This window comes from Paroedura picta, chromosome 11, assembly GCF_049243985.1.
Source record: "Paroedura picta isolate Pp20150507F chromosome 11, Ppicta_v3.0, whole genome shotgun sequence".
NCBI lineage: Eukaryota > Metazoa > Chordata > Lepidosauria > Squamata > Gekkonidae > Paroedura > Paroedura picta.
In genome coordinates, this window is record NC_135379.1 from 206,964 (window position 1) to 234,931 (window position 27,968).

Here is a 27,968-nt window from a genome sequence, read left to right on the forward strand (position 1 = left end):
GAGCTGGGCAGGTCACAACTAGCCTCTCCACTTGGCCAACCAATTCTGCCCTTCCTCCACAGTGCCCTGGCATGGGCAAGGGTGAACATGGATCTCCTCGTTTTCATTTCCTCAGATAGATGGGCCGAGAAGGAAGGTGGGAGAAATAAGGCAGGTGATTGCAACTGCCCCTGCCCTGTCTGCTGCGGTCCCACAGAGCTGACCCAGGGGTGTTGTAGAGTAGTGTCCCCCAACCTTTTTATCACTGGGTACCGGTCAACACTTGACAACTTTACTGAGGCCCGGGGGAGGGTAGTCTTTTGCCGAGGGACGTTGCCGCCGCCTGAGCCCCTGCTCCACTTGCTTTCCTGCCGCACCCCTGACTTCCTGCCGCCCACTGGGGGGCGCTGCCTGCAGCAGCAGTGCAGTGCCACATGAAGGGGGAGCGCCAGCCATGGCAGCCGCTGGAGAGCACCAATGGTGAGCCGGCAGCAGAGTGGCAGGGCAGCCCCCGAGGCAGCAGTCGGGGAGGAGGACGAGGAGGAGCCGCGGCCCACATCAGAGTCTCTCCTTGCTAGCTAGTCCAGCATGTAGTATATCATAAAAGTTCCTTCTCTCTACCAGGTCACAGCCTTCCAGATGTCTATCAAAGGAATTCGTTCTATCAAATGTCTTTCTATCAGATGTCTATCAAAGGAAGGAGGTGGGGACCCTAGGGCGAAGTGACCATGTCCTCATAGAATTCCTTTTGAGATGGGGAGCCAAGGAAGCTTGTAGCCAGACGCGGATGTTGGATTTTCGTAGGGCAAACTTTAATAAACTCAGAGACATGATGAGTGTCATACCATGGACGAGAATGCTGGAAGGGAAGGGAGTATGTGAAGGGTGGGCGATACTCAAACAAGAGCTATTGCATGCTCAATCAATGACTATCCCAGAAAGACGAAAACACTGCAGGAGCTCTAAGAAGCCTATTTGGATGAACAGAGAACTTCAAGAGGAACTAAGAAAGAAAAGGAAAATGTTCAGGAAATGGAGGGAAGGACAGAGCTCTAAAGAAGAGTACCTACAGGTTACTAGACACTGTAGATCAATCATAAGAAAGGCCAAAGCTGAGAGTGAGCTAAGCTTGGCCAGGGAAGCCCATTGTAACAAGAAAAGATTTTTCAGTTATGTGAGGAGCAAACGTAAAGTAAAGGAGGCAATATGCCCACTGTTGTGTGCGGATGGACAAACTCTAACGGAAGATGCAGAGAAAGCAGAAAGGCTTAGTGCCTATTTTACATCTGTTTTTTCCCACAGGTCAAAGGGTTTAGGCACATCTAGAGATGGCCATAGCCAAAGGACAGTGTCTGGGTGGCAGGTTAGCATGGATAGAGAGGTTGTCGAGAGGCATTTAGCTGCACTGGATGAGTTCAAATCCCCTGGTCCGGATGAAATGCACCCGAGAGTACTCAAATAACTTTCCAGAGAACTTGCACAGCCCTTGTCCATCATCTTCGGAACCTCTTTAAGGACTGGAGATGTCCCGGAGGACTGGAAGAGAGCAAATGTTATTCCGATCTTCAAAAAAGGGAGGAAGGATGACCCGGGAAACTACAGACCAGTGAGTCTGACCTCTGTTGTGGGGAAGATAATGGAGCAGATATTAAAGGGAGCGATCTGCAAACATCTGGAGGACAATTTGGTGATCCAAGGAAGTCAGCATGGATTTGTCTCCAACAGGTCCTGCCAGACCAACCTGGTTTCCTTTTTTGACCAAGTAACAGGTTTGCTGGATCGGGGAAATTCGGTTGATGTCATTTACTTGGATTTTAGTAAAGCTTTTGACAAGGTTCCCCATGATGTTCTGATGGATAAATTGAAGGACTGCAATCTGGATTTTCAGATAGTCAGGTGGATAGGGAATTGGTTAGAGAACCGCACTCAAAGAGTTGTTGTCAATGGTGTTTCATCAGACTGGAGAGAGGTGAGTAGCGGGGTACCTCAGGGCTCGGTGCTCGACCCGGTACTTTTTAACATATTTATTAATGATCTAGATGAGGGGGTGGAGGGACTACTCATCAAGTTTGCAGATGACAACAAATTGGGAGGACTGGCAAATACTCCGGAAGATAGAGACAGAGTTCAACGAGATCTGAACACAATGGAAAAATGGGCAAATGAGAACAAGATGCAATTTAATAAAGATAAGTGTAAAGTTCTGCATCTGGGTCATCACAGGGGCATCACATCAAAATCACAAGATGTCATCGTCCCGTATACAGCACTGGTCAGACCACACCTGGAGTACTGTGTGCAGTTCTGGAGGCCTCACTTCAAGAAGGACGTCGATAAAATTGAAAGGGTACAGAGGAGAGCGACAAAGATGATCTTGGGCCAAGGGACCAAGCCCTATGAAGATAGGTTGAGGGACTTGGGAATGTTCAGCCTGGAGAAAAGGAGGTTGAGAGGGGACATGATAGCCCTCTTTAAGTATTTGAAAGGTTGTCACTTGGAGGAGGGCAGGATGCTGTTTCTGCTGGCTGCAGAGGAGAGGACACGCAGTAATGGGTTTAAACTTCAAGAACAACGATTTAGGCTAGATATCAGTAAAACGTTTTTCACAGTCAGAGTAGTTCAGCAGTGGAATAGGCTGCCTAAGGAGGTGGTGAGCTCCCCCTCACTGGAAGTCTTCAAGCAAAGGTTGGATACACACTTTTCTTGGATGCTTTAGGATGCTTAGGGCTAATCCTGCGTTGAGCAGGGGGTTGGACTAGATGGCCTGTATGGCCCCTTCCAACTCTAGGATTCTATGATTTGATGGGATGCAGCAGATATGGCCACCACATGGGTAGAATGAGATTATGGGCCTACAGGACACTGAACTGATTTTTAAATTTTATATTACTTACTAGATATTAAGCCCGCTGTGGCCAAAATGCAGCGGGCTCTAGCATGGTGGTTGGGTGGAGGTATGGGGCGAAGGAAGGGGAAAGGGAGAAAGAGAGACAGAGAGAAAGACAGAAAGGGAGGAAGATAGAGACAGAAGAACAGGGAGAGAAACAGGTAGCAAGAAAGAGGCAGATAGGAGAGAGGAAGGAAGGAAGGAAGGAAGGAAGGAAGGAAGGAAGGAAGGAAGGAAGGAAGGAAGGAAGGAAGGAAGGAAGGAAGGAAGGAAGGAAGGAAGGAAGGAAGGAAGGAAGGAAGGAAGGAAGGAAGGACAAAGAGAATGCTGGGAGGAAGGGAAGGACAAAGGGAATGCTTGGAGGAAGGGAAGGATAAAGGGAATGCTGGGAGGAAGGCAGGAATGGAGTCAGGTAGGTGGCCTGAAAGGGGACTTTGTGGCCTTCTGCCGGGTCCAGGGGCAGGCTCGGCTGCCCCACGGGCCGGCAGAATGCTCCAGACGGCGGCAGGCTTTGCGGCCTTCTGCCGGGCCCCAGGTGCAGGTGAGCCTGGGCCAGGGCCCGGCAGAAGGCTCGGGATGGCGGCGACAGGCTTTGCGGCCTACTGCTGGGACCAGGGGCAGGCGAGCCTGCCCCAGGGCCCGGCAGAACGCTACCGCTGTGGAAGGCTTCTTCTGATCGGCGACTTCCCAGCCGGCCCAGGCGAGGCAAGTGACACTCGGAGGGCCCAATCAGGAGCTGCAAAACGGCTCCTGATTGGGCCCTCCGAGTTTTTATTCCGGACAGAGTCCGCCCTATCTCCTCCCCTTTAACCCTTACTCCTTTATTTTATCTGCTCCACAGGAGCGCTTAAAAATTCCATTATGTATTGTACTGTATTTGAATTTTCTGTGAGTCTACACGGAAGGACATCATATACATATAAAAATAAGAAAGAAAGAAGATACGCATAGCAGCCACCACCCGCCTTGAAAATGTTTGGGCAGAAGCAGCTCTTTCCTTATTTGCACCCCAATAGCAAACAAAAAGGGCTTTCTCATCTGCCATCCAGCACATGAAGTTATTTTTCCACCGGGGATGTGAAGGAAAGAAAAAACACTGGGAAAAGCACTTCCACAAATGAAACAGAGACACTATCTTGGGTAAATATTCTATGCTACTATATTGAACTAATCAGCTATAAAACACCTTTAAGAAGCAACAATTTTACAGGCATCAGAAATACTACTCTCCCACCAAGGATTGCTAGCAGATCCAAAAGAAAGGATAATTAACTGTGCTAGAACCAGTTCCTATGACCATTGTGGAATTAAGCAATGGGCTGGGGGAAACATATATAGCAGCCCTTTCAAAAAAATTTGGGATAATTTGTGACTGAAGATAGAAGCCCACTAAACTTCCACATGAAATGCAGCTACATTCTGACTGATGAAGCTGCCAAACCAGAGAGTCCTAGTGAAAGCTGTTTCTGGGGCTCAAACCTCAAATCTTGTTTGTTTCAGATCATACAAATGCTGTGAGGGTTTTCTGCTCTGAGACAAAACCTCCTGTACTCCCCTAGAAAAAGGGTCACCTCAAGTAGGGTTCGCCAAGCCATGAGAGAAATCAAGATCCCTAGGAGCAACAAATCCATAGCAACTGGGGGTGGTGCATACTCCCCCCCCCGGGCCACTGAATTAGTTCCATGAAGCAAATCTGGTTGTCAATGTTGCTTTAAGAATTGGATAACTATGGCTTCAATGGATGCAGCTTTGTCTCTGTCTCCACACCACAGGCTACGGAAGATTTTTGCAAAGAAGCTTTCACAACGAGTGATATCAAGGTGCATCCAACTCATGTGGGTATGAAAAAGGAATTGAGGGGAAGAGGCAATCCAGCTACAAAGCCAAGCTCCTTCTTCTAGTGACAGGGAGTCCCACGGGCAGGGGGAAGGCAAAAGGGGCTCCCAAGCAGCTGCCCTTCCACGCTCTTGGTGGTGGCATCAGCAAGGGTCACTGCCCTCTCGACCTTCCACTCATTGGCCTCTCTCTGGAGTCAATCCCTTGGCATCCCGTGCCGCCCACACCCTTGATGGCTCCTGCTCCGGAGGACGCTGCTCCAGCCTCCACTGCTTCTGGCAGGCGACAGCCACAGCTCCTCCCTCTGCCTCTAGGAGGAGTGTTCCTTCAGATTCCCTACAGGCCACCTACTGGTTTCCCAGCTGGCAGACCGGGCTCCTTCTTGCAGCCCACGCAGGTGCCCTCCTGGGCAGCAGAAACTCCGGAGAAGCCTCCCCTTCTATCTGGAGCTCAGTGCTTCTGTGCCCCTCCCCCCCTCCCCTCCCTAGGATCTCCATGCATTCCTTTGGGCCCAATAGTCACTCCCCCCCCCCCAACTCATTAGCTCTGTGACTGACCAACTGAGAAATTAGAGGCGCATTTGGGTAATTTGACGAGAGACCAGGACTCGCGGGCTGGGAAAGTGCTGGGGGGGGGGGGAGTGAGGAGGCTTCCTGGGGCTTGTCACAGAGTTCCCTTTTGGGTCGGGGGCTGCAGGGTGGGACCAGGTGGACAAGGAGGGCTGGCCAAGCAGAAGCAGGTGGACAGCAGGGATTAGTGGGCAGTGGAAGGAGCCTGCAACTCTCCTGATTGTTTTCTGATGATGTTTCTCAGACCGGCTGCTCTGCTCCAGAGTCCTCGCCAGCCACTGAGGCAGCCTGGCTGCCACTGCTAATGGGTATTAACCCGATGACCTCGCCTCCGCCACCGCCTCCTCAGCAACAAGCCCTCCAAACAAGAGGGAAATTAGCCAGGGCACGGGGGAGTGGGCTGGGCACCACCATGCCGGGTGGAGGAGGAGCTGGCTGGAGGGGGGCTGCTGCTCGGGCAGACCAGGTGGCCTGCTGGCAGGGGCCTGAAAAAGGCAGCCCCAGAAGAGACTTGGGATGTCCCTGGCAGGAGGGGGCCAGCAGGAGTCTGTGGCAGCAGCTCAGCCTTCCGGAGGTACTCCTTGGGATCTTCGCTGCCATCAAGTGAGCGCAAGGCGGGTGCCATCCGTAAATGTCATTGTGCTACCGCCTCATTTTGCAGCTCATTAAACCCAATATTCCTAACCGGCATTAATGCATCGGGGGCGATCCCCTCCCCTCCTCCTCCACAACTTCCAGGCAAACACACAAACAAGATGCAGAAGGGACCCCCGGCTGGTTCTGGGAGGCATGAGATGGCCAAGCTACGGGGGGGGGGGGGGGGGCTGGGCCTATGGCTGCTCAGGTGCCGCCGGTGGGCAGGAGGGGGGCTGAAAGAAACAGCGGTCTGGGGAAAACAGTCTGCCTGTCTTCAGAGGGCAAGGTCTCTACAGAGGGTTGGGGAGAGGCAAGGACTCCAAGGCTGTCACGGAGTAGGATGTGGCACGACATGGCATGAGCTGCTGGGAGTGGCACCAGGGAGGCCATAATCCCCGGCAATCTGCTGAACGCCACTGAGCGGGGGGGGGGAAGGGGTGCCCCCCGCACCCTGACAGTAGGCATTCATCATGCCTGTCCCCCACCAGCCCTCTTAGTCACCGTCAATACACTGGTGGGCTTTAAAACTGAAGAGGGCTTTAAATCATCATCATCATCAGAAGAAGAAGAAAAAAAGCCACCCCCACCCACCAACCTCCGTAGGGTTCTCCAGACTCAGGGGTTCCCAGGGGTCCAGGACCAGCTGCTCAAAGTGGGTCTATGGAATTCCGCTGTCCACCCCACCCCCAGCCTATCAGCCTTGGGAGCTGTGGCCTGATGCCCCCTTTGCTTTTGCAGGTGCTCTCTGAGCAGTGTGGCATGAGGGCTGCAGCACCAGGAATACTCCCTCTCCCCCCCCCCCTCTTTAACATGCGGCCATGTAAAAAAGCAAGAGCTCCGTGCGTGATTTATGATACTTCAGAACAACGAAGATTCAATTGCACCACACGTCTTCGCCTCTGATTACCTCCTAAATGAGATAAACTGATGGCAATTCATCCCGAGACTCACCCACTCTCCCAGGGTGCCAACCTGAGGCACACTGACTGCCTTGTCTGCCTGACAGCAGCCCACCCACCCACCCACCCACCCCAACCTGCCAGGCCTTTCCTGCAGGCCTGGAGAAAGGAGGCCAGGACATCAGGGCTGGCCAAAGAAGTGCTGGCAAAGCTCCAGCAGATGAAAGGGGGCCAGAGAAAGAGGCAGAAGGAGGCTGAAGGAGCCCAGCAGACCCTCCTCCCGGATGCAGGGGCAGCACGGCAGGCAACAAGAGGAGCACAATCCAATGAATAGGCTGAGTTGGTGAGAATGGCAGCAAAAGCTGCTGGAGTGTATGTCTGGGGGGAGGTGGAGGCCCAGGAGCCACACAGCCAGGCATAGGTCCAGGCTGCTCCCGTTCCTGATTGTAAGACCCATCCCCTTCTCCTCCCTCTTGACCAGCTTGGCCAAGCAAGGCCCAAAGACTTTCCCATCCCTCCAGAGGGCAGATGTTGAGCGATGGGAAGAGACCCAGCAAAAGGCAGAGAAAGAGAGGACCCAATTGAGGCGCACCCAGAGGGAAGGCAACAGCCAGTAATCCTGTGAGCCTGGACTTGCCCTGTGGCTTCAGGAGGAGAAGGACACATGGAAACTGAGCCCCCACCCCATCCTTGGCTCTGGTGACCAGAGGGAGAGCCATAGGGCCTCTCTTGGATCCCCCACTGTGACCTCTCAGCCGACTCTGCTGGCAGGAGACAGGACCATGCTGTGCCCAGAGATGCTCACCTGCCAGGGGACCCAGATGCATTCCTGCCCCAACTCAAGAGCCCAATGACAAGAATCCAGGCTGGTCAGGGGTTCTGGGGTTTTCTCGGGTGGGGGGGGGACATTATCTGGACATGGAATTAGGGTCACTGTGGGTGGGCAGGGAGTTGTGAGTTCCTGCATTGTACAGGGGGGTTGGACTAGATAACCCTGGAGTTCCCTCCCCACTCTACTATTTTAAGTAGTGGGGCAGGGTGGAGTGGGCTCCCCCCAGCCCCCTCACTGCTATGTGCAAAGAATGGCAGGGGGCGGGATAGCTCCACAGAGCCTGTGGCCCTAGAGGGAGGTCCCCCAGGAAAGGGGTGGTGCTGCCTTGCTCACTCCCACCATGCCCCTTCCAGCAGCAGCAGAGGGTCTCCTCCATCAGAAGTGGGAGGGAGGGGGCTAGAGGGATGCAGAGACCCTCCCCACCACCATACCTTCAGCCACAGCACTGGTGCCCTCTGGCCGGCTGCTCCCTGTGCTCTTTTTCCGACGATGCTTCTTCCGGTTGGCGTGGGGAGACGGTGGGGGCTCAGCCTTGGGGCTGGCACCACTGGACATACTGGGACTGGAGGTGAGGGCATCTGTGGGGCCAGTGGCTGGTTGAGGGGCAAGGAGAATAAAATCAGCAGCTCCCAACCCATTCTTCCCACTCCACACCTACCAGAGTCACTCCCAAGCAGTTTCACCCCCCCCCACCGCCCCCCAAGGGCAGCAGAGCACCCCAGCCCCAGCCCTCAGATCCAGGCAAGGGGGCAGGCTGGGTGGGGGCGTCCCCCTGCAGGCGTCTGAGGCGCTGTGAAGACACCTCCCTCCTCTGCCACGCGCCAAATTTATCCTCAATCATACTGTTCCTTACAATTAATAGCAGAATTAGAAACAATCAGGGAGCTGGCTAATTACTGTCAATTAGAGTGCGCTAATCAAGCTCCGATCACACACGCACACACACTCACATGCGCACAAGCACACATAGCTGCGGCTCTCGCCATTAAATGTCAAATTTCATTAGAGACCAGCAACAAAATCAGACGTCTGACATTCAGTTCCAGCCGTGCGCCACGCGCTGGCTTCCAATCAGCGGAAACATGGAAATGCTCCCGCCAGGATCTCGAGACCCACCGCAGCCGCAGCCCCTCCCTCGGCCTCCCCTAAGCAGAACACTCCCAGGCTTCATGCCCCCACCCCGCCGAGACCTTGGGAGGGGACTTCTCTCCACATACACCCCCCCCCTCCGGAAAGAGGCTCCCTGCCCTCCCTCCTGTCAAGGGTTACTAACCCCCTTGAGTAATCCTTGGACATTTGGGACTGGAGGCTCTGGATATCAGGCAGAATTCCAGGAGAACTCCAGGCCCTGCCTGGAGACTGGTAACCCTGCCTCAATATTTGAAACCACTGAGCCTTGTGAGGGCTACCCCGCAAGACGCCTGCCTTTGTGGATGACAGTGTGCTGGAGCTGCTCAAAATACGGCCCTTGGCAAGCAGAGGCAGGAGAAGCGCACCATAGGCCCATGGCCCAGTTGGGCTGTGGCAAGACAAGTGCGCCCTCCATGTGCAGCAGCAGCAGCAGCAGTCCTGATGGCCACAGAGCAGGCCCTGGCAGGGCTTGGGGAGTGGCTGGCCGCCTCAGAGAGGCACCCTGCAACTGAGAGGGAGAAGGTGTCCCCAAAGCAGACTAAGGTAGGAGAGACCCAGATAGGAACTCTTCTCTTTGCCAGAGAAACTGGCTGAGTGACCTAGGGTCAAGTTGCTTGCTCTCTCAGCCTTGCCTACCTCACAGGGCTGTTGTTGTGAAGATAAATGGGATGGGAGGGAAAAGAAGTCTGCTGCTTTAGGCACCCACTGGGGAGGGAGGTGTGTGTGTGTGTGTGGGGGGGGGAATGACACAAACAAAGGACCAAAGGAGGGAGGGGAAGCAGGTTGAATGATGCTGGAGGGCAGGGGAGAAAAACATCCCTTCTTTGGGGTCAGCCTCCTGCCCCCACCTCTGGTTACCTTTTGGAGCTAAGGATCTGAGAGAAACCCCAAGAACAGCTCATGGTGCTTGGCCCTGAGATCTGTCTGCTGCTCATCAAGCTCTTGGGACTCCTCCAACCGACTTGAACTCCCTCCTCCAGAGGGAGCTGAACCCCCAGACTCAGGCCCTGATCCCAAAAGAACCTTCCTTGTCTAGACACTCAAAGGCCCTCGCGGGGTGGGAGTGGCTGGAGCTTCCTCCCCCAGAGCAGAAACTGTGGGGGCCTTGCAAAGAAGGACAAGATGCCCCCTCCTGCTCGGCAGAGGAATGTCGGGCACAGCTTCTTCTTCAACCCCCCCCCCCCCCCCAGGCTCCATCTGATGCCTCCCCTCCTGCCAACGCCCTGCTCAAGATGCCTGGCCGTGCTTCTGGGACCTGCAGGGCTGCGCAGCGCAGAGAGAGGGTTTCCTGAGCCCCCCCCCCCCCAACGCCCCGTCAGGCTGGCGCGCTCCTCCCCGTCCCGTCCCGTCCCGTCCCGTCCCATCCCGCCCCCTCCCCTCCCAGCCACTGGCTGGCTGGCTCTGCCCCATCAGCAGTAAGAGTCTGATTAATTCGCTTCCAGCAGAGAGCTGATGGCCCCAATGATGGAGGCGCAGCATCAGGCGCGCTGAAATTGATAGTTTTTCACAGTTACAAATGAGGAGGCTCCCTGGCTGCAAATGGCGGCGGCGCAGTCGGACTCCGGTAATGATCATAAAGAGGCTCTCTTTAAACTGCGAAAGCCCCCGGGAGCGGGAGGGGGGGCGGCAGGCGCGCTAATGAGAACGACACGGGGCGAGCAGGCGTGGAAATGGCGCCGCCGCTCTTGATGTGCATTTAACTGCCTTTTGAGTGAGGCGGCCGAGCCGGCAAGCGCCCAGTGATGGATGCGGCGCGCAAGCATTTATTTTCCAATTCGCCAAAGTGGCTGCGCTGGGAAATGTGTGAATTATTTTAATGCACTCGAGTGTCCCGGTCCCGCCGCCAGGCACACGGAAAGGCCTGTGGATGGGTGCCGGCTCCCCTTGGGCAGGGTGACCGGAATGCCTCCACAGCTGGGGGGGGGGTCCTGCAGCCCAGCTGCCCCCTCCCCCGCCTCTGATGAGAGCAACAGGCAGGCAGGACTGCCCCCTCCCCTCCCCTCAACACACAGGACAGACAGGCCTCACTTACCCGCGCTGGGGGTGTTGCCAGGGGCACCCACCACAGCCTCACTCCACTGGTCGGCACTGGAGACAGAGTAGGAGCGCTGGTGCAGGCCTCCTTCCGGCTTCCCGCCAAAGCCCACAAGGTTGCCACTGGAACGCTCCGAGTGTAAGGAGGTGCTGCTGGCCGAGTGGGGGGCCCCTGCAGGGGAGACAGGCCCAGTCCTGGGGAGGGGGGCGCTCTGACAGAGGGGCCTCCCAGACCCCAGCACTCACCACGGTTGGACACCGTTAGTTGGCAGTGCCCTGTACTTCACATCAGATAGGATATGTTTAGCAGAGGGACCGTGAGAGAGAGAGAGAGAGAGACCCATGGGCTGGCCACCCCCAAAGAAGCTGCATCCTGCCTTTCAAGAGTTCTTACAAGACTTTAGGATGGGTTTGCCTTTTGAAGCCCAAAATTAAGCAGTAATCCCTGTCAATTCTTCCTTTTGTCATGCAAAGTGGGTGCCCTAAGAAAGGCAGCAGCTAGGCCTGGCTCTGTGTCTGTGTGTGGTTGAAATATGGGGATATAGTGCCCTCCTAAAACTGGCAGCATTCGAAATCTACTAAAGTGGGCGGCTGAGTTGCCAACCTGATGCTCCTATGTAAAATGTCTCCTAGGGCCAGCAAAGGCGGCCCAGGCCAGGTTGGTGGCAGAGATGTGCACCAACAGACCCAGCTGGCATTGCGGGCCCTGGAAGGCAAGGCACCAGCGATGCAGGGCAGGGCGAGAACTACAGCAAGACACATAGCTTTGGGAGGTGATGGACACTCTGCCAGCAGCAACAAGCTCCTTGAGAGCTGCTGACAGGGAACCAGTGGTGGCAGCTGTGGGTCCCGGCACCTCGAAGCCAGTGGAAACCCCACCCTGACTTCTGGCTGTGGGCTCGCAAGCCTCTGCAAAGAGGGAAGGTGCGCAAAGTGGGGGGAGTGCCAGTGGCTGAGTGGCATGGACCCACAAGGCAGCAGGCCGCCCCCACCCCATGCAGCCGCAAAGGATGGGGGAGCCCAGATCCTTTCTGCCCAATCAGCAGGAGACAACTTGTGCTCAGCTGCAGCTAAATCCGGGCTTGGCGGTGACAGGCAGTGCAGAGGCCTCCGCGCAGAGTATACTCCCACCTCCTGCAGGAGAGGCAGGATGCGAGCCCCCCCTCCCCCCCAGCCGGCTGGCAACAGCCTTCTCTTGCTACTGTCCCCTTCCCTCTAGTTCAGCACCCCAACAACATGTATAGAACCATGACACTGCTTCTGCCTCTAATTAGCCCTTAATTTACAAGACATACTCAGAAGGGTAATTAGCTGGTGCTGGGTTGCTGACTGCCACATCCATCTTCCTGGGGAGGGGGGCAGCCTGCAGGCAGGCAGAGAGTGGCGGCTGACCAGAGACCCCAGACAGGCTTCCTTTGGAGGGAGGCCTCCTGAGTGCTCTGGATGGGCAAGCTTCCATCATCTGCCCACAGGCAGAGCCCCCCCTCCCCCTGGCTTGTCAGTATGCAGTTCTTCTTTGCTGAACCCCATGAAACCTCCTGCTCTGTCCAGGCTGGCACTCTCAGCCGCTCGAGGGCAGTGTGCTTGTGGCAGGCCACACCTGAAAAGGGGGCTGACCAGCACTGGAGAAGGCCACCCAGCAAGCTCTTTGCCCCCCAGCTCTTTGCAGTGCACCTGGACATAAAGTTCCTTCTGGGGCAGGTGGGCTACTAGGCTTGCGGGCAGGGCAAGTCCTGTGAGGCTAAGGCAAGGCCCCAGGCCAGCTTGTCTCCCCCCCCCCCTCTCCCCAAAGCTTGGCTTGAGGTTTCTGGAGTGGATTATATCCTCCAGATATGAACATGGGAAATGCGACCCCTCCAGGACAGGCTGAGCCCACAATGTCCAAGCAGCTTCTCCCCTGGCTGGAGCCCCTCCACTTGTTCTGGCCTGACCTTCAGTGTACTGGCCCTGGTCCACCCAGGACGTCCACAGGCCACCCTGGCATGGATGTCAGGGAGCAATCTCAGCAAGCAGGTGAATAGCAACATGGACAAGATGGAGCCTTTGGGACTCCCAAACAGAAATGCTGCTTCTTTCAAAGCCACAGCTGGAGACAGCTGGAATCCTCCTGGTTTAAGCCCTTTTTTGAGAGACTCTCCTTGTGTCGGGGGGCAGGGGGCAGAGGGAGCTCAGCTTTAGACAGGGCGAACCCCCGCCTGTCGAGAGGCCACGGGCTGATTCCACAGGAAAGAGAAGAACAGTTCCACACTCATGCCCGTTTTCAGACATGCACTGCGAGTAGTCAACGCTTTCCATACAAAGAAAGGTGCCAAGAAGCAGAACTTTCCTGCTTGCAGCATGAAGGCTGTGAACTCCCTAAGCATAATTTCTGTTCCTGCTCGGGCGAGCTGCAGAGGACACACTCAAGCTGAGGCACGTGTCTCCGGGGGCCTTCCGGGTCCCTCCTTTAGAGGCCCTTGGGATTCCGTCCATCTAGGCAGGTGGCCTTTCCCGAGGCTGATGGGCAGTGGGAACTGGGTGTGGATTGGTGGGTTGAGAGGGAGTGGGTGGGATTATGCTGTAAGCAATGTAAACTGTTTTATTCTGTTTTATGGATTTTACTGTAAACCCCCTCGAGCCGACACATCCGGGAAAATTTAAATATATACACGTCCTCCTATTGCAGCTTGATTTCCAGACCACTTGGAAGGGAGTGGAGGGTTTTTCTAGACGCCTGATAGGGGGCACAGACCAAGGGCATCGGAGCCATGCATCTGTTAAATGGCCAAGTGGAGGGCCCTCCAGTGTACAGGAGGTGTTGCAAGCAGCAGCTGACTGAGGAAGAGAGAGGCGGAAGGAGGGAAGTGGGTGTGCCCAACAGGCTGTCCCTGGGGAGTCTTCTCGGGGGACTTGAAGTGGGCTCCTGAGGTCCTCCCCCTGGGCCTGGGTCAAAGCAGACTCCTCCTTAGCTTGCTTTGCTGCCACCCGCTGACCCCAATCCATTTCCTGGCTCCGATTCTTCAGGACCACTGCCCCACGCGCGCTGTGCGCTGTTAGAATTAACTCTCCTCTGTGCGATGTCTCTTGGCTTGTGACTCTGACAGGAAACTCTCTTTCCATAGAATTAGTGAGACAGATTAGTGACCTTTCACCTTTCTCACCTCGCTGACCTGTCCCTAGAGGGTAATTCACTGTCTCATGAGTCATCTCTCTCTCTCTTCTCCTCCATCCTCCCTGCATGCAACATGTAAGGCACAGAGATGCATCCTGCACCTCTCTCCATCCAGCTATTTACAATAGAATAGGAATCTCCTGTTTACTTTTTCATGTCTATAAAACAATAGTTCTGATATCAGTTCAGTACAAGCAAGGAGGCCATGTTCTTTGTTGATTTCTGACCACAGGCACTCTGCACACGCTGCGCTTCCTGGCCACACCAGGCACTCGGCTACCGTTCAGGATATGAAGACTTTGCCACAACGCCTATCCTCCAAGCAGCCTGTCCACAGAATGAGAAGCAGGACAGCAGTTCTCTGCCCACAGATTGCCCCCGCCAGGAACACTCTGGCTGGGGGCTGGGAGGAAGCTGTGGGAACCGTGTAAGTGGACATACAACTCAGCAAGGCAAATAGCTGGCTCTGGGCACCAAAGGCCCCTTCCAAAGAGGGCAAGACACCAAGAGCCATCTTTGGGCTAAGGACCCAGCACTGCAGCAGCCATCAGGAGTGTCCCCTGTCCCCCCTGCCCCCGGAGCCATTTCACAGAGCTGTGAACCGGCAGGGAGGCATGGTTGCAGCAGGCCAATCAGTACTGGACCCAGACCCAGGGGTAGGACGCACTCTACCATTGGCAGCTTGGCTGGGAAGGCAAGCAAAGACAGACTTTGGGTCCACAGAGGTGCCATTCTCACTCTGCCGCCACCACCACCACCACCTTGAAACAAAGGAAATACCAGCTGCAGGCCTGGAAGAGAATGCTAGAAGGGACCTCTACTGCCACCGTGTCCCTTGCAGCTGGCACAAGGGGACGGATGAGGGGTTATGAAGCCTGGCTCACTGACCTCCCCTGCAGGATGGCCCATCTGGCCCTTTGGCTGGAACCAGCAGCTCTAGGTCTGCTCTGTCTCTGAAGAAATGGGTGGTGGCGGCGAGTAAGAAACAAAGGGAAGGGAAAGGCAGGTGGCCCAGCGCGCCCACCCCCCAAAGCAGGGAACTGGGCTCCAGGGAGGGACAAAGGGCCAAGTCACACTGTACAACCCTTCATCCTGCCCTGACCTGCCCTATAGACATCCCATTGGAATATGTCCTCTTTTGTGCCCGTTGCTCCAACCATGGAGGCGGCTGCAAATCCAGCTGTAATGCCAGGAGGGCACTGAAGCCAGCCCAGCTGCACCTAGATGTCTCGGATGTCTCCTCAGGGAGGGAGAGGCTGGGCTTGGAAAGGTCTGGTCACCCCAAATGCAGTCTGCACTCCTGCCTTATTCCCTGACAGAGAACGAGGCATTTCTCAGACAATGTGACGATGTGGCTCAAGCAGAGTTGTCTGAAGCTCAAGCCTTCAAAGACGGAGGTCCTGTGGCTGGGTAGGAAAGGACCAAGCAAGGGAGCGCGTTTACCCAAGCTGGACGGAGTGCATCTAGCAGTAGCCCATTCCACCAGAAACCTGGGTGTGATCCTCGATGCCTCCCTCTCCATGGAGGTGCAGGTCACAAGAGTAGCGCGGCAGGCTTTCTACCACCTCTGCCAAGCCAAGCTACTAAAGCCCTACTTGGCCCAAGAACACCTAGCCACAGTGATCCATGCGATGACCACCTCTAGACTGGACTTCTGCAACTTGCTCTATGCTGGCCTGCCTTATCCTTGATCCAGAAGCTAGAACTGGTGCAGAATGCTGCAGCCAGGATTCTTACCAATACATCATGGAGATCTCACATCCGGCCTGCACTCCAACAACTCAGGTGGCTCCCAACTGAATTCCGGATCAGACTTACGGTTTTGGTTCTTTGAGGCGATACACAGTCTGGACCCAATGTACCTGGGAGACCGTCTCTCTGCCTATACCCACAAAAGATCACTATGCTCCACCACCATCAACTGGATGGTGATCCCTGCGCCCAAAGAAGCATGTCAGTCCTCAACAAGGGCCAGAGTATGCTGCCCTAGCTGGCCACACCCAGTGTCAGGAGGTGCCTGGGCTGCAGAGCCTAGCCGGAGTCCACACCAGAACAAAGTTAAAGTCCAGTCTTAGTCATTAGGAATCAAAGCAAGCAGAACTAAGGGCGAGGCAAAGAGTAGTCAAGGGAAAGCCAAGGTCAGAGTCCAGATAAGCATATATTCACAAAGCCAGTCCAATTACCAGGTGTGTAGTCAAAAGCCATTTGCCAGGAGTCAGGGAAGCCGATGGGAGTCAGAGGTTTGCGGACCAAGGAATCCAATCCGGACAGGAGGGTTTCTGCATAGATTGCACCCACATTGAAGAGTTGCTGCTGTCTCTCCTAAAAGCAGCCCAGCTAATTGGCTACACCTGGGGAGGACTCACTCATCCTCCCCAGGAGCTATCCCAGCTGGGCCCCATCTACTTTGACAGTGTGCCTGCAGTCTCTGGCTCCTTTGGCGTTCAGCAAACACCACCCTTCTGCTTCATCTGCATCGTTCAGGCGAGCTGTCAGGGCTGGAATGCATTTGTGGCTGCACTAAAGAAGCCTCTTGGGAAGAGCCTGGCTGACTTGTGCTGCTTTCCCTTGCTGCACATTCAGAGGCCCCTCTCTCTTCTGCCACAGCTGGCTCAGCTGCAGGCCTTGGTTGCTGTGGCAACTCCTGGGAGATGGGAGGTGGCAGTGGCATGACACTGAGCTTTTTCTGTCCTGATCCCCCACCTGGTAGAACAAGCTCCCAGAGGAAATTAGGGCCCTGCCTAATTTCCTAAGTTCTGCATCTGGGTCAGAAAAATGAAAAGCATGCCTACTGGCTTGGGGATACGCTTCTAGGTAACACTGTGTGTGAACGAGACCTTGGAGTACTTGTGGATTGTAAACTAAACATGAGCAGGCAGTGTGATGCAGCGGTAATAAAGGCGAATGCCATTTTGGGCTGTATCAACAGGGCCATCACATCAAATCACTAGATGTCATAATCCCATTGTATACGGCACTGGTCAGACCACACCTGGAGTACTGTGTGCAGTTCTGGAGGCCTCACTTCAAGAAGGACGTAGATAAAATTGAAAGGGTACAGAGGAGTGTGACGAGGATGATCTGGGGCCAAGGGACCAAGTCCTATGAAGATAGGTTGAGGGACTTGGGAATGAAAATCTGCTGGTCGTTCCTGGCCCTAGGGAAGCACGCCTGGCCTTAATTAGGGCCAGGGCCTTTTCGGTCCTGTCCCCAACCTGGTGGAATGAGCTCCCGGGAGAGCTGCGGGCCCTGCGGGATCTTTCAACGTTCCGCAGGGTCTGCAAAACGGAGCTCTTCCGCCTGATTTATGGTTGAGGCTGGAGCTGATAACATAGATCTACGCCCCCCCCCCGGGGGACTCGGGATTCGGACCCGAAGTAAAACATCATCAGGACCTCCTCTCCACCCGCCAGTAGTGGGAGGGGGGAAGTTGAGTTGCCATTCTTTGCCATGCTGGTAATATTGGTAACGCTATTATTATTTTAATGGGGTTTTAATGGGGATTCTGGGACGCTGTTACCTGCCACGAGCTGCAAGGGAGTGGCGGGAAATAAATATTATAATAATAATAATAATAATAATAATAATAATAATAATAATAATAATAATAATAATAATAATAAATAATGTTCAGCCTGGAGAAAAGGAGGTTGAGAGGGGACATGATAGCCCTCTAAGTATTTGAAAGGTTGTCACTTAGAGGAGGGCAGGGCGCTGTTCCCATTGGCTGTAGAGAAAAGGACGCGCAGTAATGGGTTTAAACTACAAGTACAACGATATAGGCTAGATATCAGGAAAAAAATTTCACAGTCAGAGTAGTTCAGCAGTGGAATAAGCTGCCTAAGGAGGTGGTGAGCTCCCCCTCACTGGCAGTCTTCAAGCAAAGGTTGGATACACACTTTTCTTGGATGCTTTGGGCTGATCCTGCGTTGAGCAGGGGGTATGGCCCCTTCCAACTCTATGATTCTATGTTTCAAACCCTCCCAAAAGGGCCAGAGAAAGAACTGCTAATCTTCTGACGAGCCTCCTCAGCTGGCATTTCCAGCCTAGGCAGGAAGGGGAGCTTTCTGGGACCGGTGGGTCTCCTTCCCAGTAAAAGCGGCCTCGGACTGCTGAATGAGACCCTCACCTCATTAAGGTCGCTACTGTCCACGCAGGCTGGCAGTCGCTCTCCAGGGTCTCAGGCAGGGATCTCTCACATCCCCACCTGCCTGGTCCTTTCCACTGGAGGCGCTGCTTGGGATTGAACCGGGGACCTTCTGCATACCAAGCAGAGGCTTTCCCACTGAACTGCCTTTCTTGACGGCGCTTGGAGCTTTGCCCAAAGTAGACCGAGCTCAGAACAGTCGCTCTTGCTTGGGGGCAGGATGGCAGGTGCGGGGCTCCTCTAAAGCCTTTCTGCTTCAGAGGGTGATGCTGACCTTCTCCCTCCTCTCCAGAGAACACAGCAACACTAGAAGATTGAGGATGCAGTCTGGCTGCCCAGAGGTCCCAGGCCACATGCTGGAAGGGCCCTCCCTGACACCCCAGGAGGCTCTTCAGCCATACGGATTTGAGTCTGGCAGAATAGGGCCTGGAGCAGCTTGGCAGGGAGGGAGGGAGCCCGCCTATTCTTGCCCCACCGGAGAGAAGTTGTCCCACGCCCAGGCTGCCTCTTGGCCTCCCCCTTCGCTGGCCCCAGCCCTGTGCCCGCCTCAATGTCATGGCCCCCGCGGCAAGCAGCAGAGACCCAGCGAAAGAGGCCTCCCTTTCCTTTGTTAATTCTTCCCTCATTACATTTGAAATTCCACAATCAGTGTGCACTGTAATTGTCGAATTTGATGCTAATGATTAATGAATTAAACATGGATCCATCAATTAGTCCTTGGAGAATAATTCTGCATAAAGCCGCGGATAATGTAATTACAGTAACAAAGATAATGAGATGTTAACATCGACGGAGCCCGACGTGACATGATCACAGCAGGCAGAGCCACCAGGCTGGGGGAGCCAACGGCACTCTCTGCCCCGTGGCGCAGGGAGGGGGCACACATGCAGCCAGAGTGGAGGGCAAGGAGCCGGCAGCAACAGGCCCTCAGTGGGGAATGAGCAAGCAAGCTAGAAAGCCTGCTGGCCAGGCCCAGCCGCTGCTCCCTTGGCACACACAGGGGCAGCTCCCAGGTGAGCACACTGGGCCCAAGCTCAGTAAGGGGACAGAGGCCCCCTCTAAATGAAGGATGGGCAATCTCCGCCCCCTTTACCAGGCACAAACACTGCCCCCCCCCCTCTCCGGCATGTTCGCCTGGAAATCCTACAGCTTCAGCAATTCCCGCGAGGGTTCACCCACAGCCAGTCCCTCCTTGGCGCTGGTTGGATCTGTGCCCGGCAACACGTGAGGTTGATCCACACCCCAGCGGAGAGGGGCTGGAGGCTGCTCTACATGTCCTTGAAAGGGGGTCATGAAAAAAGAGCCAGGCACAAGAAAGGTGGGGTGGAGGGGAACCTCTGGCTGATGTCCCCCACAAGCAGGAGAGAACGTGGAGGGGGTACTGCCCTCAATGCAGGCACCAGCCCACACCCTGTGGGGCCACTTCCCCAGAGCAGAAGGAGCCCCACACTGTTCCGTAGCCCAGACCAGAAAGGCACCCCACTCCCAAGTGCCCCTGCAGCAAGGGGAGCAAGGGTCCGATTCAGCACCTTCCCCAGGAATGTGCTCCCTGCATCCACCTGCCAGCCTGGTCTCCGTCTGTGCAAAAAGCAAAGTCTACGCTAAACAAACTTCCCAACTTTGGAGGGCTTGGATGCGCTGCTGTAATGGGGCTTTAATGCTAGTTATTTGCATTTAATTAGACACTGAAAACCGTTAATAGAGCCCGCACATTGCTCATCGTCTCCCTTCCCTCCACCGCTCCATCGACATTCCATTAGAGGAAAGTTTCAGCCACCAAGTCAAGGGCTCCAACCCAGTGGCTATCCCGCCAGGAGGCTGAGGGCAGGCGGATGTGGTCTGAGGAGATGGACCAGTCCCAGCCCAGTTCTTGGCTCCAGACGCCACTCCAGATGGGGCAAAACGCTGCTCAGCGAAGCCCTCCTCCCTCCTTGCCTTGGGCACCTGGGCTCCAGGCCCTGAAAGCCCCTTCTCCTCCTCCCCCCCTCCAAAAATAAGAACAAATCGAGACTGGGCTTACCAGAGCCCCCTGGGAACTGCACACTGCTCCGCTCCTTGGCCAGGCCGTTGGCTTTGGGGCTGGCGCTGGGGGCGGCGGTTGCCCGAGGAAGCCTCTTGCCTGGCACCTTCACCGTGGTCCTCAGTAGGTCAATTTCCTTCCCGTGCACATTCTGCATGTAGTCCTGGGCAGGGCAGAAGACGGATCCACCTCAGCCAGGGCAGTCGCTGCACAGAGGGAGCTCTGTCATTTGCCTGTCCCTCTGGCCTTTCCTCGTGGCCACTCCCTGGCGAGAGGGGGGGCAGAAATTCAGCCCACATTGGAGAGGAAGGGCCCCCAAGGGCATGGGCGAACAGGGTCAGGCAGGCTCAGCCCCAGCTTGCCTCGCAGGGGATACTGGCAAATGGTCCCAAGAACAGCCCCGGGGAGGACTCTCCACCCACTGCTCTGGTGACCACTTCCTGCCTCTGCCTTGGGCTCAACTGAGCGACTCCTGCCTCTCTTTGATGCCTGGGGCACAGAGGCAGGGAGGGTGTTGCCTTTCCCCACAGCTGCCCCACTGCCCCTCGCCTTCCTCCAGCAAGGGGCAAGGGACTGTCAGGAGCTGATGCCCAAGGAAAGTGCATCAGTGTCCTTGTGTGGGCCTGCTCCAGTGCACAAGCACCGCCAGGCCCTGCCAGGCAAGCAGAGGAACACCCCAGCCTGGGGGGGGGGGGGAAGAGGACTGGCTTTGGCAACTGGGCCAAGACTCAGGGCAGTCGGCAGCCCTGTCCCAGCGGTGGCAAGCCAAAGGGAGGAGGGGGCCCCTCTCAGGACATGGGCCGTCTCTAGAGGCAACTGGCCAGCAGAGGAATTCCCCCACACTCAGCAGATGATCAGCCCTGGCTGGCTGGCCCGCCTGCCCGCCCGCCTGCCGGAGAGCCCGGTCACCAACGTGCTGCAGTTATTGCCTGCCATAAAACTGCAATTTCTTCCCAAGCCTCCTCACTAATTACCCAGCCAGTTCTCTCATTTCATTTTATTACTGGAATTAACAACGAGTTCAAAGCGTGGAAAGCTATTAAGATGTGTGATTAAGCCACATTCAATTAGCTTCTACAAACAATTTAATTGATGTTGCAGATAGAATTAACAGAAGGTGATTGTGTGGCTGGCTTCAATGGCTGCAGGAGGGGAGGGGCCTTCCCACTGCCTCAGGAGGGAGGGGTGGGTGGGGAGGGGCCAACCGCAGGCCTTGGCTCTCGTGCACCAGGAGGGTGGGACAGGAAAGGGCCGTGGGGATGCATCCTTTGGCTGCAATGAGAAAAAGGATGGCAGCAGATGGGGCTGGTGATGCCACTGTAGCAGGAATGGCAGCATCTTCTGCCCCTCCCCCCTCCCCCAGCATTCATAAGATGTACACCAAAACATGGCCAGAGGGTGCACAAGGTGACGCCCTTCCCCTCCCCAACTGCACTGCACGCCACCTTTTCCCCAGCAGCACAATACACAAGAGCTGCCTCTGGGTGGTTTTGTTTCCTCTAGGATCTTTTTGGGAGGCTGGAGAGCAGGAGAGGAAAACTTGGGAAGAAGATTCCCCCACCATCCTCGACAGTTTGGCCATTCTTAAGGAGGTCCGAGGTCCTCTGCGCCCCCTTCCCCCACTCATGAGGACAGAAGGGCCCACAGGGACAGTGAGCCCCATCTCAGGCCCAGGCGAAGGATGCTGCTTGGATACAGGACTGAGGCTCATGGGGAAGTGAGAGGGGCAGGGACCTGGCAGTCCTGGGAGAAGACCCCCCTCCCATGGGGCAGGCCTGGATCCTAGGGCATCAGCCCCACTGACCGTACCCCTCTGTCCCTCAGAAGGGATCCCCAGTTGAGCCACAAGTGTCCCTGTGTCCACGGCTCTTCGTCTTAGCAGCAAACTGTGCTCAAGAGAGGGCAGCGGCAGAAGAAGTCATTAGCAGCGCAGCAGGGAGGCGACAGAGATGAATGGGCCACAGCCACGTGTACCAACAACACGCTGAGCAGCTGCAGCAGACCGCCTCTCCCCTCAGCACAGCCTGCAGCCAGCCCTAGCCCCGATCCTCCTCTGCAGCGCACTCACGTGCAGGCTGGGGTGGTAGGTGAGGAGTCCGTTGTCACACAGTGTGACATACTTCTTCTTCCACTCCTTGTTCAGGGACTTGCCACTGCGCTTCAGGAGAACCCCCTGTGGGAGAAATGGGGAGGGCTTTCAGACAGACCCCACCCCTTGCCAGGTGCCCCGACCCCATCCCTGCCACACCAAACCTCAGGAGGGTGGTAAGCTCCTCTCTGTCAGAGGAATGCCAGCTGGCAAAGAACACAAGGAAGGGCCCTTGCTGCAGATGCAAGTCCCCCCCCCCAGCCGTGGTTTCTGTCCTTCCCGCTCCCAGCACCTTGCCATCTTCCCACGAAGCCCCTGTCTCAGCTGTGCCTTTCAGCGCCCAAAGAAGACTCTTCTGCCTGGATCTCCAATGCCGAACCGCTGCCACTGCCGAATGAGGGGAAGGGGGGTACCCAGGGCTGGCCTCCTGCTCTCCGGCCAGTCTCCTGCCCCCCTGCCCCCGGAGACAGAGGGTCCGTTGGTACAGACCTTAGAGGACTCCCTGGTGAAGCAGAGCAGATACGGGTCCTGGCACATGGAAAGGGAGGCCCTGCACTGTCGCCCACATGGGAAAGAGCCTTGAGAAGAAGCAAGCTGTCCTGCACGTGCTCAGAGGACTACTCCAAAATGTCCCCACAGGGAACTCCAGGGGCTCCTAAGGGCTGATTCAGCAGAGGGATGTGTGTGAGGCTGAAGCCCCAATCCCATGTGTGAATTGAGCCCCGTACCCCTGAGGAGTAAACTGCAACACAACCCCCCCCCCATACACACACGTGAATGGTTTGACAGGCTCCCCAGGCCATTGGGCCCTGCAGGGTCTGATTCTGGCCTGAGAGGGGCCTGCCCGCTGCAGGAGCCCCTCTCTTCTTCTTCTTCTCCACTTGCAAACTCTATGTTGCCCCCAGACAGCTGGGCCGAGGAGAGAGGAGGGAAGCATGGTGCAAATACCTCTTGTGATTGGGAGGGGATTTGAGGGGACAGGCTAGGCCCAGTGCAGCCTCCCAGCAGCTATTTCTGGGGTGCAGGTGACCACGTGCCAAACTTGTGAGCCGCACTCACTCCGGATGAACGCATGCCACCAGTGCTTACTGGCCCAAAAGAAAACGGCTCACAGGTCAGGGTCCCTTTCCTCAGCCAGCCAGTTCTGCGCCACTTGGCACTCTGAAGAAAGCCTCCAAAAGAGCCAGTGGCTCTCCCCATCTCCCTGGTTGAACTGGTGCTCAGCCTTGCAGGGGGGGGGGGGACGATGACTTCCTCCTCACTGCAAGCAGTGTGAGGCTGGCTGGGCCTCAAGGTACTCTACCCATCCCCACCCCTCACCGCCCCCTGGCCATGGCTTGAGCCCCCCTCAGACAGCGGGGTGGGAAGGGCCAGGCTGCCTCTGAGTGACCGGGGGCAGGTGGGCTGAAGGGGCTGACCCTGTTCCAGTGTGCTTGGGGCCTCGGGCACCCTAAATATACACACACACATACAATGTCTGGGGCTTGCACTTTGAACCCCTAGAGGGGTGCACGTGTGTGTGTGTGTGTGTGTGATGGAAGCTTCTGTGCATCCAGACTAGAACCTTGGCAGCCCCCTCACCAGATACAGGCCAAAGCAGCAGTCTTTGGAGACTGTGAGGCCAGTCCCGGGAGGAAGGGGGGGTCCTGTGTAGTGCCTCTGAAGGCTTCGCCCCCAGCCTCAGGCATGGGAGCTGCTGCCCTCTCCTGCAAGGGGCACTCCAGGAAGGACTGTTCTCCCCTGCCTTCTCCCCTGCCAGTCATGCTCAGTGGGCTACCCTCTAGCTCCACGTCGTCCCCCCAGATTTTAACAGCCTCTGGACAGACAGGGGGGGGGGCATGAAGCCACTTGCTGGGGAAAGCTCCTGCTGCTTCCTGCCGCCTGGTTGTACTTAGAGATGTGGGAGGGGAAAATATAAATAAAAACTGATTATAAAATATTAATAACAGAGGAGCAGACGGTTTGCTTGTTCTTCAGGTCCGCTGGCACCCTTCCTGCCTGGCCTCCCTGTTCCCAGGGCTTCCCAAGTACCAGCCGGCCCTGCAGAAGTGCCCAGCAATGGAGGAGGAGGAGGAGCCAACTTGTGCAGGAGGGGGTGGCGGTCTGGGGCACTAGTGTGACCAGGCCCTGCATGTTGAGCGGGTGCCAGAGACGCCGCCGTGACTCCTCACTTCCAGGATATCGCAGAGAGGGGAGCAGGACAAGACCCAGGGATCCAGCTGGCAGCAGAGGGCCACCCCTGTCAGCTGGTCATAAGTGGGTTGCTGCCCTGCCCGCTCTGGGTACCCAGGCAGGGACAGAGGTGGGGAAGGCCTCCCGGCCCTTCCCCTCTCCCCCCACCCCTCTGCTGCCAGCCCACGAGAGTGTGCTTGGATGAGGTGGCAGCAAGGCAGCGGTGGTGGCGCACGCACACACACACACACACACACACACACATTCACACTCAAACGCCTTGGCGGCAACAGCAGCAGCAGCAGCAGCAGCAGCATTAGCAGCAATATGCAAGGCAATGAAGCAGGAAGCAGGATGGCCCCCACAGGACTCATTTACTCCACAAATCTCTCTTCCACTCTCTTTTCGCTAAGCATTTTAACACCAAACTTAATTGTAAAGTTGCGTATTGATTGGAAAATGCAAATGGCAATTTAAATGTAATCTAAGCTCCCAGCGTGATCCCGGCTCCCTCACAGGAGCAGCCACCCAGCCCGGCTGCCCACGAGTGAGCGTCTACGCGCACAGGAGATCGATGGCTTGGCGGGGGGGGGGCACATGTATGGGCCCTGGTGCCCAGGAGCCTGGAAGGAGGGCAAGGAGCCCCTCCTCCCAAGGGGGTGCGCTGCAGCCATGGCCCCCTCCCCATCCAGCTCTGCCCCTTTTTTTTGGGGGGGGGTGAGGAAGGAAAGAGAAGGGCAGAGAATGGGGGTTGTATGTGACAGGGGGGGAACTAGGAAGCTGGCCGTTGGCTTGGCACCTCTGCTGGGAAGGGCGGGAGCAAAGGTCCTGCATGGGGGCCAAGAGAGAATGCTAAGTGCCAGGAGTGGGCGGTTCCCATGCAACAGGCTCCCCAAAGATTCCCTCAGAAGGGGCTCCCCCCACAGGACCTCCCCCCCCATGAGCCTTTCCCCACATGGAGTTCTGCAGTCTCCCCCTTCCTGAATGCAGCAGCCACTGGAACTGCTGTGTGGGGGGGGGGGGAACGACACGACTTTTTCCTGCCTTGTCATTTTCCCAACTGAAAAGTGCCATTCTGCTACCGAATTTTTCTCCTAAGCCCAGTGAGGGGAAGGGGTGAAGGCAACCTTGGGGGCTTGTTGCCTGCTGGCAGGGAGGAAAGCGAAAACAGGGGATCTGAACTCTCTGCAGCAGAAACAGGAGAAAAGGGAGTTGTGCATCTGCCAATTGGCTCTCCTCGCCCTGCCTGTGGCATCCCTGCAACTGGATCAGCCCTTGGTCCATGGAGGGCAGCATCGACTGCTCTGACTGGCAGCAGCTCTCCGGAGTCTCTGGCAGAGGTCCTCCCCAGCCCTTGAGGCTGGGCCGAGGCAGAGGCCTGGGCATTGTACATGCCCAGCAGCCAAGACAGGAACCCTTCCACCCAACTTCTGCTCCATCCAGGGCAGGACTCTCTCCTCAGGGTCTGAGAGACAGATCTTGGGACCTTTCGCAAGTTAAGCAGCGGCTCCACCCCCTGGGTGCCTGGCTGTCCCTCCCCCCCCCACAGGGCCAGGTGAGGGAAGCTGTTGGGGGGATCTGTGGCATCCTGGAGGAAGTATGGACCCCTCCAGCAAATACAGCAGATACCAACCCCCAAACATCCCCACTCTCATACACCCCCACAGTCACACATCCACTGAGCCCAGAGTGGGTGACAGTGGCGCTGGCATGGACAGACACAATGGTTCTGGTGGAATCACCTGGTGCCGTGGGGGGGAGGGGGCTGGCTGGAGATGACCTGTCTCCAGATCCCAATTGGTTCCCAGCCTTGGGCATGGCCAGCCCCACCTGCTCTAGGAAGGCAGAAACCGCCCCCCATCCCGCCCCGCCTGCTGCCCACCTGCTTTATGGGTATGGCCCGCCCGCTGCCGATACTATCCGCCTTGCAGTCCGGGGCTTTCTTCTCCCGCTCCAGGTCTGTGCCTTTCCGAGACTGGAAAAGAAGAGACAGGGGCCGTTAGAGGGACCTTGGTGCCAGAACAAGGCCATGCCCCTGGGGCACAGAGAAAGGTCCCGTTCCTCCCCCCCCATGACCCAAGGAGATGCTGTGCTCTAGACGCCCCACAGGATGTGGTGACAGACAGGCGCAGGATGGGATGGCGTGAGCGTGGACAGAAGCAGCAGCAGCAGCAGAAGCGGCGGCGCAGCCCAGAAAGGAAGGAGCCAGCGTGACTAATACAACCGTTTATTTGGTGAGCACACGGGCACCATACAAAGTCGCGGAGGTCACCGGGCCACAGTTGGCCCCTTACAAAAGAGCATTGACAAGGAACACCTACTTTACATGGAGAACGTGATTCTTAGGGTGGGGGGGGAGAGGGGGAGAAAGAGCAAGGAGTCCAAGTTATCATCATCGGCGGCGGCAGCAGCAGCAGCAACGTAATAAATAAAGAAGGTTGAAACTCGACAGTCCGCTGAGAAGCAATCCGTGGAGAAACAGTGGAGCAAGTGGCAGGATTCACGCAGCGAATACAACCGATATGTCCAGGAGCACAAGGGTGGCAGGAGGGCGGAGCCCGCAGCTCTCGACAAGTGTCAGTCAGTCCCCCAGGCCCTCCAGCTTGTCCATCGCTCGAGCTGGCTGCAAGCACCCATGCTCTCTGCAGGGGCCCCGTCTTGCACCAACGAACTCCAGGCTCTGCGAGCCAGAGAGGCCTGCTCTGCTTGGAGGAGGAGAAGGAAGCAGAGGAGGAGGAAGAGGAAGAAGAAGAGGAGGAGGAGGAGGAGGAGGAGGAGGAGGAGTCCATGCAGGAGCAAGGAGGGAGCTGGAGAGCAAATAGCAGGCGGGCGGGCGGGCGCTAACAGCAGCAAAGCGTCCCTTGGGCCCTCCGTCTCCTGGCACTTCCTGGCGACTTGGTCGGTCTTCCCTTCCCGTCCCAGGAGAGCCGTCTCCGACACACGCGTGGACAATCGGAACGCCCAGCAAAGTCCCGGCTTACAGGGCAGGTGCAGGCTCTCTTTCTCTCTCTCTTTACAGAGGGGGGGGAGGGCAAAAGGCTCCTGCGTGTTTCCGGGAAGGGGGCCCAGGTGGCGGCAGGGAGGGCAGGCTGCTACTCTGAGATCACTCCCAGTGCCTGTCCCTGATGCGGCCCTGGAGAGGCAATGAAAAGTGAGAGAATTGGTACTGTGAGGCCTGCAGGGAACCAACCGGATCTTCTAATTTGGAAGAAGTTGGAAAGGCCTTTTGGTTGATGAAAAGTTGGAAACAGTGGCACATATCTGCAAATATCGAAAGAATAAAGAGTTTGGCAGGTTAACCTCGGAATATGGCTGTGTGTGTGTGTGTGTCTGTCTGTCTGTCTGTCTGTCTGCAAAGAGAGACACCCCAGAGTTCACAGCTGGAGCGACACAGCAGCTCACAGAAAGACAGAGTCTGTCTCCATCTGCTGGCCACAGGAACACCTGCGACCTGCATTTTCTGTCCCTCGTTGGTGCGGAGGAATGACAGCAAGGAGTGGCAGCCAGCGCGTGCGGGAGGGCAGCCAACCAGGAAGGGGCAGAAGCAGCAGGATGGGGTGGGGACCAGGGAAAGAGGCTCCAGGCA

General features: G+C 56.3%; 1 protein-coding gene across 8 annotated transcripts in view; it reads right to left on the reverse strand.

Moving 5' to 3' along the window:
• AGAP3 (ArfGAP with GTPase domain, ankyrin repeat and PH domain 3) overlaps positions 1 to 27,968 on the reverse strand; it is a 77,660-nt gene that overhangs the window by 4,298 nt on the left and 45,394 nt on the right. For 2 of the 8 annotated variants that reach the window (XM_077303519.1, XM_077303515.1), the window contains exons 9-13: positions 26,265 to 26,357; positions 22,190 to 22,294; positions 20,122 to 20,284; positions 10,802 to 10,975; positions 8,070 to 8,231 (exon numbers count right to left, since the gene is read on the reverse strand). In XM_077303519.1, coding sequence (XP_077159634.1) covers positions 8,070 to 8,231; positions 10,802 to 10,975; positions 20,122 to 20,284; positions 22,190 to 22,294; positions 26,265 to 26,357 — 697 coding nt within the window. Of the gene's footprint in view, positions 1 to 8,069; positions 8,232 to 10,801; positions 10,976 to 20,121; positions 20,285 to 22,189; positions 22,295 to 26,264; positions 26,358 to 26,593; positions 27,644 to 27,968 lie in introns of those variants that run through there. The other 6 variants (XM_077303520.1, XM_077303517.1, XM_077303521.1 and 3 more) reach the window with 4 other exon arrangements.